This window comes from Bos taurus, chromosome 15 (assembly GCF_002263795.3).
Source record: "Bos taurus isolate L1 Dominette 01449 registration number 42190680 breed Hereford chromosome 15, ARS-UCD2.0, whole genome shotgun sequence".
In the NCBI taxonomy this organism is placed as follows: Eukaryota; Metazoa; Chordata; class Mammalia; order Artiodactyla; family Bovidae; genus Bos; species Bos taurus.
The window spans coordinates 40,361,654-40,375,112 of record NC_037342.1 but is presented as its reverse complement, the minus strand read 5'-3'; the positions used below and the strand labels follow the sequence as shown (position 1 = coordinate 40,375,112).

The 13,459-nt window shown below is 44.8% G+C and overlaps 1 protein-coding gene across 5 annotated transcripts in view; it reads left to right on the top strand.

Annotated features, from left to right (window-relative positions):
- MICAL2 (microtubule associated monooxygenase, calponin and LIM domain containing 2) overlaps positions 1 to 12,154 on the top strand; it is a 241,555-nt gene extending 229,401 nt beyond the window's left edge. For all 5 annotated transcript variants that reach the window (XM_010812544.4, XM_010812542.4, XM_010812543.4 and 2 more), the window contains 2 exons: positions 5,437 to 5,510; positions 11,679 to 12,154. In XM_010812544.4, coding sequence (XP_010810846.2) covers positions 5,437 to 5,510; positions 11,679 to 11,863 — 259 coding nt within the window. In that variant the 3' untranslated portion in view covers positions 11,864 to 12,154. The remainder of the gene's footprint in view (positions 1 to 5,436; positions 5,511 to 11,678) is intronic.
- Positions 12,155 to 13,459: the final 1,305 nt, after the last annotated feature.

The window sequence follows — 13,459 nt, the reverse complement described above, 5'->3', positions numbered from 1 at the left end:
GAAAGAAAGTGACATTTAATATAAACTGACTAAGCACCAGGTTGTACAGGGTGCTTTCACTTATGCTGACCCATTTCATTTTCACCCAACCCTGGGAAATAATTTGGGGAGTCTTAAAGGGGTCTAATAAATTCTATTCCTTGTCTCTGCCTGGATTCTGAACTGGGTAAGAAATAAGACTACTGGGTCAACAGATGGAACATTAAACTAAGGCATTTATTACTGACCATAGCTAGCATGGCTAAATATGAGAGTCCAAGAAAGCTTGCTAATTATATTCATTTCCTAGGGCTGGACTAACATGTTACCACAAACAGGATGGCTTACAGTAATAGAGAGGTATTCTCTCACAGTTCTGGAAGACTGAAGCTGAGGTGTTAGGGGGGGACCAGGCTCTGGGGAAGAATCCTGCCTTCCCTCTTTGGCTCAGCAGGCTCCAGGCATCCCTTGGCTTGTGGCTGCATCACTCCAGACTCTGCCTCTATCTTCACGCGGCCTTTTCTCTGTATCTGTGTCTGCTCTTGTAGAAATACTTGCCACTCAGTTTAGAGCCCACCAGGATAATCCAGAATATTTTCATCTCAAGGTTCTTAACTTTCCATCCTCAAAGACTCTTTTCCAAATAAGGTCACATTCAAAGATTCTAGAGGTTAGGATCACTTGGGTGTTCACCATGGAACCAAACTTCAGAATTAGACACACTTACCTCCCTAGTCACAAAATGTAGTGAATCACTTGCTTAGGGGTAAGGCTTTTACCCGAGACCGGGGGAGGGGGGTGTGGGGGCTCATCGGGGGGCAATTTCCATCTCTGCCTCCTCCCTCCAGGGATATTTGACAATATCTGAAGACGTTTTTGTCTAAGACAACTGGGAGGTGCTACTGATATCTAGGGAGGGGAGGCCAAGGGTGCGGCCGAACATTCCACAGGCAGCCCCACTTCCTTCACCACCACAGAATTACCCAGCCCCAAACGTCAGTAGTGTCAAGGCTGAGAAATCTTGCCCTAGACCACTAGCAAGGCTCGGAGTAAAAGAACACTTTTTTTTTTTTAGGTTGTAGTTGTTGTTTTTTTTTTCTTCCAGTTTTATTGAGATGTGATTGACATACAACACTGTGTAAGTTTAAAGTATACAGTGTAATGATTTGACTTACATATATCATGAAATGATTATCACAGTAAGTTTAGAGAACATCCAGCATCTCATGCAAAAATATCGATACAAAATGAAAGAAATAGAAACATTTTTTTTTTCTGATAGAACTCTTAAGATTTACTCTCTTAACAATTTTCGTATTTAACATACAGCTAGTTGTTTTGAGCAACTTGAACTTAGTAGCGAGTGGGATACTCAGTAGGCAGGTAGGTATACAGGCTGAGACATGGATGGGGAGGTACAATTTTTGGAATCTACTCCTTATCAAAAGAATTTAGAATCAGTAGCTGCCAGAGTAGAGAGAATTCCCTAGAGCAGTTGATTTTAAACATTGTTGACAGTGACCCAGAATATATTTTACATTGGCTCATGACATATGTGTGTATAAATATGTGTATTTATTCACGATGTGTACCCAGAGAACACACGTTTGCTGCAGGCAGGCTGATCCCAGGTGAGAAAGGGTATCAGCTCATTTTCCCTGTTCATCCCGAATTCACCACTCCTGGGTGAGAGTGAATCTGAGAGAGAAAGTGGAAAGAAGAAGCCCGGACTTATACTCATCAAGGTCCACTGGCGTGGAAGGAAATGCCAGGAGTGGGGAAGCAGGGCTCATCTGTAATTATTTTTTCTATTACTATTACTATTTTTTTATATTGATACACATGCTGAGATTCAACAAAGTAATTTGTCCACATCCACCTGACCACAAAGCCCTTTTTACACAACCATACCATCTGCCTTTGGGCGAGATTTAAAGTATTAAATTCATTCAACAAACATCTATCAAGCATGTTCTCTGTGCCAGGAACCGTGCTGGGTACTGTGGAAGTAAAGATGAGTCAGGCCCCAGTCCCTGCCTTCAAGGATCTCATGGTTTTCAGAGACGGACACGTGAGCACACAGCATGAGAGGAATAAGAAAGCATAGCAGTTGCTCTGTGAAGACTTGGAGGAGGAGTATTCAGAGCACAGGCCCTACCTGCGCAGGTCGGGGGATGGTGACTGCGCGGTGACTGGGGCTTCCCTTACTGGTACGCTGTCAGAGGGAACGTTCTCCTCCAAAGAGGCCAACGAGGAGAACTTGGAGTGTGAGCCAGATGAGAGCTCTGGTCAAGGGCAGCTTCTAGTTTGGAGAAAGGCCTGGCTAAACAAGGAGAAATGTCTTAGACTGGTGTGTGATGTTGAGTCCCTTGGGAAAGCAAGTGCTGGGACAGAATTAGAAGCACAAGAGATACAACAGAAGGAAGGGAAAAGGGAGCGGGAACGAGAGGGAAATCTTCAGACCCCCCTGCAGTCCTGACACCTGTCAGGAGAAGGGCGGGGAGAAGGACTGGCAGGAGGAGCTTCAGACTGCAGTGCAGCCCTGAGAAAAATCTGAGCCAGGCCACAGGGAGCACCAGCCACGGCTGCCCATCCGAGGAGCCCAAAGTGGGGCAGAAATGGCCGAGCTCCAGCACCACCGCTGTGCCTGGGGAGAGTGCGGCTTCAGCACGACACTGAAGTGGATTCTGCTGCAGCTTCAGCTTACTACACACGACACTCCTTTCACAAAGTCCTTTCTTAAAGGAAAATCTGAGTGGTAGGTACATTTCTACTGGGAGCTAGAGCGGGTCAAGGGAAGTTCAGTGTCAATAACAAAAGGCAGAGTATTGAACAAAGTGAGGACCTTGGCCTAAGTAATAGTAGAAGTAACAACAACAACAAAAAACCCAGCCACAACAGGGTATAGTAAAGTGGCCCAATGCTGTAGCAGATGTGCGCACAGCCTGCAGCTGGGGCTGGAAGGGAAGCCCCGGGGCCCTGGTGTCAGTCCTCACCCTTTTCAGTGTCTCTGTAGCAATGGACAGCCTTGACCCCTCTCTTCTCTCCTAAAACTTGCCTCTCTTGGTTTCTGTGCTGCTGCATATCCTTCCTACCTTCCACTTGCTTCTTCCCTGCTTCTACCTCTTTTGATGAGCTTCTAAATGTAGACATTCCCATGCTCCTGTCTTCAAACTTTTTTTTCCTCTATTGTCTCCCTTTTAGGGCTCATGTGACTTCACCTTTCACCTCTGACCCCTGCCGCATTTGTTTGTGGTCCTCATTTCTCCTGAGAACTCCAGGGCTGCATTCCCAGAGGTTGGAGGAACCTCCACATTACCACATGGCCCAGGATGCGGGGAGCTGACACAAGTTCTGTAATATACACGGCATATCGCCAGGCATTGAAAGGTCTTGAAGTTCCAGCTGACCTTCACTGAAAGCTGACTTCCCTTCTTGACTTTGCTGGTGGGCACATTGAGTACCCAGCACTCTAGCTTGACTCCTCCAAAGCATCACTGTTCTTTCACCATCGCCTGCAACCAGATGGGTGGTTGTCTGAGTACTATTGCCTCCACTGACAAAATGCCTCACTCCTGTTTCCTCCTTGTTTTCTTGCTTACCACGGTCAAAGATTTGGGAGTTGTACTCTTGCCTGGAAAATCCCATGGATGGAGGAGCCTGGGAGGCTGTAGTCCATGGGGTTGCTAAGAGTCGGACACGACTGAGCGACTTCCCTTTCACTTTTCACTTTCATGCATTGGAGAAGGAAATGGCAACCCACTCCGGTGTTCTTGCCTGGAAAATCCCAGGGACAGGGGAGCCTGGTGGGCTTCCGTCTATGGGGTCGCACAGAGTCGGACATGACTGAAGCAACTTAGCAGCAGCAGCAGCAGAGGTGATGCTTGAAGTCACGTTGCCCCTAAAAGAGAGGAGTTTTAGATTGTCATTGCTTCTACCATTCTAGTCATTTCTTCATGATCCATTCCAGTGTGGCCTTTCAGAAGTTCACTGGAAGTTTGTGATGGAAGTTCATCACAAACTTCAGCTCCCCTCCATTATCTACTGAGTTCGATGTATTTCAGCAGCAGTAGTAACAAAACTTTTGGTTTAGAGGCATTCCAAGACCCAGTCTTAATAAGGAAAAAGGAAAGCAGTCGCTGTGGTCAGTTCAGTTCAGTTCAGTCACTCAGTCGTGTCCGACTCTTTGCGACCCCATGAATCACAGCACGCCAGGCCTCCCTGTCCATCACCAACTCCCAGAGTTCACTCAGACTCATGTCCATCGAGTCAGTGATGCCATCCAGCCATCTCATCCTCTGTCGTCCCCTTCTCCTCCTGCCCCCAATCCCTCCCAGCATCACAGTCTTTTTCAATGAGTCAGCTCTTCGCATGAGGTGGCCAAAGTACTGGAGTTTCAGCTTTAGCATCATTCCTTCCAAAGAAATCCCAGGACTGATCTCCTTCAGAATGGACTTGTTGGATCTCCTTGCAGTCCAAGGGACTCTCAAGAGTCTTCTCCAACACCACAGTTCAAAAGCATCAATTCTTCTGCACTCAACCTTCTTCACAGTCCAACTCTCACATCCATACATGACCACTGGAAAAACCATAGCCTTGACTAGACGGACCTTTGTTCGCAAAGTAATGTCTCTGCTTTTTAATATGCTATCTAGGTTGGTCATAACTTTCCTTCCAAGAAGTAAGTGTCTTTTAATTTCATGGCTGCAGTCACCATCTGCAGTGATGTTGGAGCCCCCCCAAAATAAAGTCTGACGCTGTTTCCACTGTTTCCCCATCTATTTCCCATAAAGTGATGGGAGTGGATGCCATGATCTTCGTTTTCTGAATGTTGAGCTTTAAGCCAACTTTTTCACTCTCCACTTTCACTTTCATCAAGAGGCTTTTGAGTTCCTCTTCACTTTCTGCCATAAGGGTGGTGTCATCTGCATATCTGAGGTTATTGATATTTCTCCCAGCAATCTTGATTCCAGCTTGTGTTTCTTCCAGCCCAGCGTTTCTCATGATGTACTCATGTTAAATAAGTTAAATAAGCAGGGTGACCATATACAGCCTTGAAGTACTCCTTTTCCTATTTGGAACCAGTCTGTTGTTCCATGTCCGGTTCTAACTGTTGCTTCCTGACCTGCATACAGATTTCTCAAGAGGCAGGTCAGGTGGTCTGGTATTCCCATCTCTTTCAGAATTTTCCACAGTTTATTGTGATCTACACGATCAAAGGCTTTGGCATAGTCAATAAAGCAGAAATAGATGTTTTTCTGGAACTCTCTTGCTTTTTCGATGATCCAGCAGATGTTGGCAATTTGATCTCTGGTTCCTCTGCCTTTTCTAAAACCAGCTTGAACATCAGGAAGTTCACGGTTCACATATTGCTGAAGCCGGTCAATGGGTTTATTAATCAATATTTCTACACAGGTCTTCAGCATTTATAAAGTCTGAACATTTTCTCATTCCCAGGGCCCACGAACTAGAACTGGAAGATCATCAAAGCAGACTAGAGCAGAAATTAAGAGAGAAAATGCTCCAGGAAGGTGAGTACAGTGATGTGTTTCAGGCCTTTGCTAAAGATGTTTTTTCCTATGCAGACACTTGACCGAACATGCTGCACTTTATAGAGCAAAGTACTCTTCATGTCTGGTGCCGCCAACCTGGAAGCCAGAGGGGGCACAAAGCCAGCTTCTTCCGCCCCCACTACAGCACAGCAAGTCCCTCTTAGTTTTGCTCATTAGGGCTGGGAGAGCAGCATTTTGCTCCATCCCAACCCATGTGCTAATAGGAATGAAGTCATTCATTCACACCTTCATTCACTTATCCATCCATTCATTTAACAAATGTTTGTTGAGAATTTAGAGTGGGCCTGGCAGATGGAGAAGAGCAGCCCTGCCCTGTGGCCTCCCTGGGGAGACTGACAGTCAGACTGGTAATTATAACACAGTGAGATGAGGACCATGATGTATGTGTTTCCACAGTGAGAGGAAGGCAGGCCTGGTTGTACCAGGCACTGGGGATGGTAAAGGAAGCATCCTTCCTACCACAACTGGGCCAGGGCATCACACGTGAGAAAATTATTTCCACCATGACGGAGGGAGAGTTGGAATAAACTAGTACCATATACTGGCTTATTGGCTCCAACCCATGAGGCATATTCGCTCTATTTTGTGCCTTTGTGTTTCTGGGGGCCAGATCTATGCATGGCTTTCCTACATTGGGACCAAAGCCTAAAAGAGCAAATTAAATCTTTTCTGTATACATCTGCTGCTGCTGCTAAGTCGCTTCAGTCATGTCTGACTCTGTGTGACCCCATAGAAGCCCACCAGACTTCCCCGCCCCTGGGATTCTCCAAGCAAGAACACTGGAGTGGGTTGCCATTTCCTTCTCCGATGCATGAAAGTGAAAAGTGAAAGTGAAGTCGCTCAGTCGTGCTCGACTCTTAGCGACCCCATGGACTGCAGCCTACCAGGCTCCTCTGTCCATGGATTCTCCAGGCAAGAGTACTGGAGTGGGGTGCCATGGCCTTCTCTGCTGTATATGTCATGGACCATATATTGCTCCTACCTATGGGGTTACCTGCTACAGAACAAGCACCTAGTAAATATGAGATGTTATCATCATGATCATTCTCAGGTATATTACTCCATTTTACAGATTGGAAAACTGAGTCTCTGAGAACTTAAAAAGCATGCTCAAGGTAAAGGATGGGGCTATGACTTGGGAACAGATTATAGACTCAGGCTCTCCTATTCTTTCTCACATAGTAGTGTTTGTTCAGTTCAGTTCAGTTCAGTTCAGTGGCTCAGTCGTATCCAACTCTTTGCAACCTGAGGAACCGCAGCACGCCAGGCCTCCCCGTCCACCACCAACTCCCGGAGTTCACTCAGACTCATGTCCATCGAGTCGGTGATGCCATCCAACTATCTCATTTTCTGTCATCCCCTTCTCCTCCTGCCTTCAATATTTCCCAGTATCAGGGTCTTTTCCAATGAGTCAGTTCTTCACATCAGGTGGCCAAAGTATTGGAGTTTCAGCTTCAACATCAGTTCTTCCAGTGAACACTCAGGACTGATCTCCTTTAGGATGGACTGGTTGGATATTCTTGCAGTCCATGGGACTCTCAAGAGTCTTCTCCAACACCACAGTTCAAAAGCATCAATTCTTCTGTGCTCAGCTTTCTTTATAGACCAACTCTCACATCCATATATGACCACTGGGAAAACCATAACCTTGACTAGATGGACTTTTGTTGGCAAAGTAAGACCTCTGCTTTTTAATATGCTGTCTAGGTTGGTCATAACTTTCCTTCCAAGGAGTAAGAGTCCTTTAATTTCATGGCTGCAATCACCATCTGCAGTGATGTTGGAGCCCAGAAAAATAGTCAGCCACTGTTTCCACTCTTCCCCCCTCTATTTGCCTTGAAGTGATGGGACCAGATGCCATGATCTTAGTTTTCTGAATGTTGAGCTTTAAGCCAACTTTTTCATTCTCCTCTTTCACTTTCATCAAGAAGCTCTCTAGTTCTTCACTTTCTGCCGTAAGAGTGGTGTTATCTGCATATCTGAGGTTATTGATATTTTTCCTGGCAACACTACAAACAGTAGTGTTTGTAGATTGTCTCTTTATAATAGAAAACTATTTTTAACAAAATTCTTATAGAACTGCTCTGTTAGAACAGATAAAAGTAGTAATGTGAAGCCAAAGTGTTAGTCACTAGTCATGTACGACTCTTTATGACTCCATGGACTGTAGCCCGCCAGGCTCCTCTGTCCATGGAATTCTCCAGGCAAGAATACTGGAGTGAATAGCCATTCCCTTCTCCAGGGGATCTTCCCAATTCAGGGATCAAACCTGGGTCTCCTACACTGCAGGCAGATTCTTTATCAAAATCCTTATAGAACCGCTCTGTATAGAACTGATAAAAGTACTATACATCATCTTTTAATTGTCAGAAGGGGCTCAGATGTTTCCACCAATGACAAACCAAAATTGAGATTGAAATTTTGAATTTCTCTGTGTTGACAGTCAAATAAGGGGCAGGAATAATGAAGTATACCTAAATTAACAAATCACAGTAGGCAACTAAGATCTGATTTATACATCTCAAAAAATTTTAAATTTACTCTGGTTCAGGGTGGTAAAATACATATCACCAAAGACTCATGAGCCACTTTTGAATCTTTTTTAAAAAATTCTTACGAAGAGTGATGGTTATACATTTTCTCACTCTTCTGAGGTATACCAAAAGATGTTCCTTCATTTTGCCTTGTCATCTTGCATGAAAGCTTCATCCCAATAGTTAGCAAGAAGAAAAAGAAGAAGGAAGAAGGAAAGGAAGAAAGGAAAGGGAACTCCCTCTCTGGTAAATTTCAGTCAGTTCAATTCAGTCACGTAGTCATGTCCGACTCTTTGCAACCCCATGGACTGCAGCATGCCAGGCTTCCCTGTCCATCACCAACTCCCATCCCAATAGTTAGCAAGAAGAAAAAGAAGAAGGAAGAAGGAAAGGAAGAAAGGAAAGGGAACTCCCTCTCTGGTAAATTTCAGTCAGTTCAATTCAGTCACGTAGTCATGTCCGACTCTTTGCAACCCCATGGACTGCAGCATGCCAGGCTTCCCTGTCCATCACCAACTCCCAGAGCCTACTCAAATTTATGTCCATCGCATCGGTGATATGATCCAACTCTCTCATCCTCTGTCATCCCTTTCTCCTCCTGCCTTCAATATTTCCCAGCATCAGGGTCTCTTCCAATGAGTTGGTTCTTCAGGTGGCCAGAGTACTGGAGTTTCAGCTTCAGCATCAGTCCTTCCAATGAATATTCAGGACTGATTTCCTTTAGGATGAACTGGTTGGATCTCCTTGAAGTCCAAGGGACTCTCAAGAGTCTTCTCCAACACCACAGTTCAAAAGCATCAATTCTTTGGTGCTCAGCTTTCTTTATAGTCCAACTCTCACTTCTATACGTGACTACTGGAAAAACCATAGCTTTGACTATACAGACCTTTGTTGGTAGAATAATGTCTCTGTTTTTTAATATGCTGTCTAGGTTTGGTCATAGCTTTTCTTCCAAGGAGCAAGCATCTTTTAAATTCATGGCTGCAGTCACCATCTACAGTGATTTTGGAGCCCAAGAAAATAGTCTGTCACTGTTTCCATTGCTTTCCCATCTATGTGCCATGAAGTGATGGGACCAGAGGTCATGATCTTCGTTTTCTGAATGTTGAATTTTAAGCCAACTCTTTCACTCTCCTCTTTCACTTTCACCAAGAGGCTCTTTAGTTCCTCTTCACTTTCTGCCATAAGAGTGGTGTCATCTGCATATCTGAGGTTATTGATATTTCTCCCAGCAATCTTGATTCCAGCTTGTGCTTCATCCAGCCCAGCATTTCGCATGATGTACTCTTCATATCGGAGAAGGCAATGGCACTCCACTCCAGTACTCTTGCCTGGAAAATCCCATGGACGGAGGAGCCTGGTAGGCTCCAGTCCATGGGGTCGCTAAGAGTCAGGTACGACTGAGCGACTTCCCTTTCACTTTTTACTTTCATGCATTGGAGAAGGAAATGGCAACCTGCTCCAGTGTTCTTGCCTGGAGAATCCTGGGGACAGAGGAGCCTAGTAGGCTGCCGTCTGTGGGGCCGCACAGAGTCGGACACGACTGAAGCAACTTAGCAGCAGCAGCAGCATTCTTCATATAAGTTAAATAAGTAGGGTGACCATATACAGCCCTGATGTACTGCTTTCCCGATTTGGAACCAGTCTGTTTTTCCATGTCCAGTTTTAACTGTTGCTTCTTAACCTACGTACAGATTTGTCAGGAGGCAGGTCAGATGGTCTGGTATTCCCATCTCTTGAAGAATTTTCCACAGTTTGTTGTGATCCACACAGTCAAAGGCTTTGACATAGTCAATAAAGTCAAAGTAGATGTTTTTCTGGTAAACTTAGTCTGATGCAATAATTTTAAAAGTCCCTCCAGGAAATGCTCAGTCTCTTTGGGATGGAAACGTTCAGTCTTGCAGATTGCCGCCCCTTCCATCTGCTTGACCCTTAAAGGTAACTGCCAGGTGTTAGCGAGAGGCAGGTCTGTGTGACTTTGCAGCACTGGAAATTGGTGTGGGTGGCTCTGATCCACTGACCCCCATGTAGCTGTCTCCTGTCATTAGGCTGCTCTCTGCTGCTATTTACAGACCAGGTGCGTGGCTGGCATGACCATAGCCTGGCCATGCTCTCAGCGTACCTGAAGCCTCACTCCTATCCTTACTCAGCTTCGCCTCAGCGCATCCTCCACTCAGCCTGGCCAGACGGTCTACCAGACAGCCTGCACTGTGGAGCCACCTCATCCCTCACCACGAGGAGCCCCGTGGCAGGCCCAGTGGCCAGCGACCTTTGCACTTCTGGGCCAAGTAAGACACTTCTGGCCACTGCCTATGTGTGCCACACACAGCAAATCAGGATCTGGGGAGCCACATCCAGACCCCTCTTCTCTGCCCAACCATGAAGTTCTGCCTGTTCCATGTTTATACCCAGGGTGCTTTTCCAACTGATATCTTTCTGGAGTTCCGAGCAAGGGTCAGGGCAAGGGTCTTGGCCCCCAGTGTTCCCATCAAATGGTGTGATAGAAGCCCCGTGGGGGCTTCTAAGGCCCAGAATGGAGAGACTGGAGCCCAGGGCTCTCACCTTCAGTTTCTCCTGCTGCTCACTCCTCCCTCCCATAAAACTTGAGCTGCAAAGGGACTGTTGCCTCTTTATTTCCCCTTTGTCACGTGTCCCTTATTCCTGATGCTGGTCTCAGAACTCAGCCTGAGGCAAGAGACAGTGGTACCATGTCTACTCTGGGATCCAGCTCACCGCCTAGTCCCCATGCATTAAACAATGGAATTGTTCATGTATTAATGGAATAATACATAAAATCTTCTCCTAAGGCAGTAATCTGACAAAACTTAAGATCTGCCTTGAGAATCCTATTTTGAGCATCAGAAAGTCATTACTACCAGTTCCTTACTCTTTTCCTTCCTTTTATAGCAATCATATCTTCCCCAGGCAGTTGAACATCTCGGGGCAATTAGGAAGAAGGTCATGTACTCAGAAGGCAAAAGGGAGAAGCCTAGTCGCAGTCTGGAAACGTCCTCCCAGCAGCTAGCCACAGCCTCACTTGGCTGCCGCCTCGTCTCTATTCAGAGGGCTGCAATGTGTTATTAACTGCAAATGAAAACAGGATTCTTGTCATTGAAATAACATCCACTGATGCAGATGGTTTACTCAGAAACTTCTCTCACAGATTGCTCTGCTGTAGCTCAGATGTATTTAGGGAAAACCGCCTTGGTGTTGTTTTGCTGGCTTCTTTTTGGGGAGGGGAGGACAGGTGGGAGGGCTTGGCAGGGCTTGGCTGGTATGAATTTCTTTTTCTCACAAAGGGGTTTTCCCTGTTGCTTTATATAGTCTCGAGATGAAAACTGAGCTGAGAGCAGCACAAAGCACCCACCTTTCTAATCTGTGGCTTGCAGGGCAGGTCCCCGGTGTTAAATTCATTTCCTTGTTTTCTCCTTAGAAATTAAAGAGCAGAACAAGTCCAGAACAATCAAGAACACCCCTGCCAAAAGCTCCTCTGAGGTCAAATGTTACCTGAAGTCCAATGTGTCTTTTTTGTTTGTAATTGGGGTTTTTTTGTTCGTTATTGGGGTTTTTTTGTTCTGTTTTTTTTCTGCAGAGAGCCAGAAAGATGAGAATGATCTGAATGAAGAGCAAGAAATACTCACCGAGATGATGCAAGTGATTGAGCAAAGGGACAAATTGGTGGATTCCTTAGAGGAACAACGCATCAGAGAGAAGGCCGAAGACCAGCACTTTGAAAGCTTCATATTCTCTAGGGGCTGTCAGCTGAGCAGGACGTGAGCAGGCCCCACAAGGAGCAAGCTGACGACCAGATCAGGCCAAGCACCCCACTCACTCATTCCTCCTCTCACAGGTTGTTAGACCTGAAACATAACTTATACCACGCTGCAGTATTTTTTTTTAATTAAGATTCTCTCATATGTACTCCAGCTGCCTAAGATACTTCCAGAGATTATAATGAAGAAAATATAGAGAATCTTTTGAAATTGGCAGTCAACTTTAGCTGGTCTCTCAGATTGGAGATGACTTTGGCAGATAATCAGCATTGTTTTCTATAAAGAGTGACACAGAGATCAGTTTTCCTGCTGCTTTCATCATTTCTCTTCCCAATTCATTGAGTTACACATCTTAAGATTTTTGAGAAGCTGCCTGTTCATTACTATATCCATATTTGCCTTTTTTTTTTTGCACGGGTGACTGGTTTCCAAATGTCAGAAAGCAGCAGCCGCCGTTTAAAGATTAGGTTAATATTTAAATTGTGCTTCCAGAGAAAGGGAAGAAACCTTGAGATTACTGATTACATAAAGCAAATAACTCACATAGCAGGTGTTAATTCAATCCAGGGTGAATTTAATTCACCAGGTGTATTTATAAGCCTTAATATAATATACATAAGCAATGAGCATTTAATAGAACATTTGAGCCTTAATTTTATTTTAAAAAAAAAGAAAAAGGAAATAAAACTTCAACTTCATACCAGCAGGATTATTAGTTTTCACCAAATGCTGTTGGCTTAGAAAAGCTTTTCATTTTTTTTTTTCAGAGCACTCTCTTTATTTCCCCCAAATATAGTGAAAAACAGTTTCAGAAGATGAATAGTTTCTAAAGACAGAACCAATATTTTAAAAAAGAATTTTGAAGTGCTTTTTTATATCTGCTGGTAATGGCAAAAAGGAAAATTCATTTGTTGATAAAATATTAGTGAGGTTGATGCTGCTACTGAAAGCGAACATTCTAGTGATCAAGGGTGGAGAATGCTTTTCAGCAGTGGTCTCCTTAGGTCCAAACAGGGAAGTGTCTCTGACACTCTCTACAGGGGCTTCCTGGAACTCCACAGGACAAGACAAGCCCACTTCTGCCTTCAAGGTGGAGTGAGGTGCAGTGGCCCCATTCACCAAATCCCAAATTGGATAAAGGATTTTTTTGTTGTGGCATTTTCCATGGGAAAAAAAAAGCTGGGAGGTGGAGTTTGTGCACTGACATGGGATTCCTGGGACATTTTGATGGTTCATATGGAAACCAAAGAAAAGATTTTAAATGGTGATTTGTTGTTCTAAAGTATTTGATTATTTTCCCTCAATGGGATTCTTTGAGGAGTCAGTCCATCATTGACAAGAGGGAGACTGAAGAAGTCATTGTTGTATGTTTGGCCTCTCGCACGTCTGCAAGTGTTTAAATGTATGTATTGTTGGACAAATGGTGCTTTGCAACTGCCTGGAGAGCTAACTTTCCTCAATAGAAGTTGACCCATAAGCCACTTTTGTCTGAGATGCTCTCCATACATGACAATCTGGTCAGCTGATCGGGCTGGAACTTAGAAGTATGCCTGCGTTTCCTGAGTCAGCCAACATTCTGGGCAGTATTAAGACGCAACCT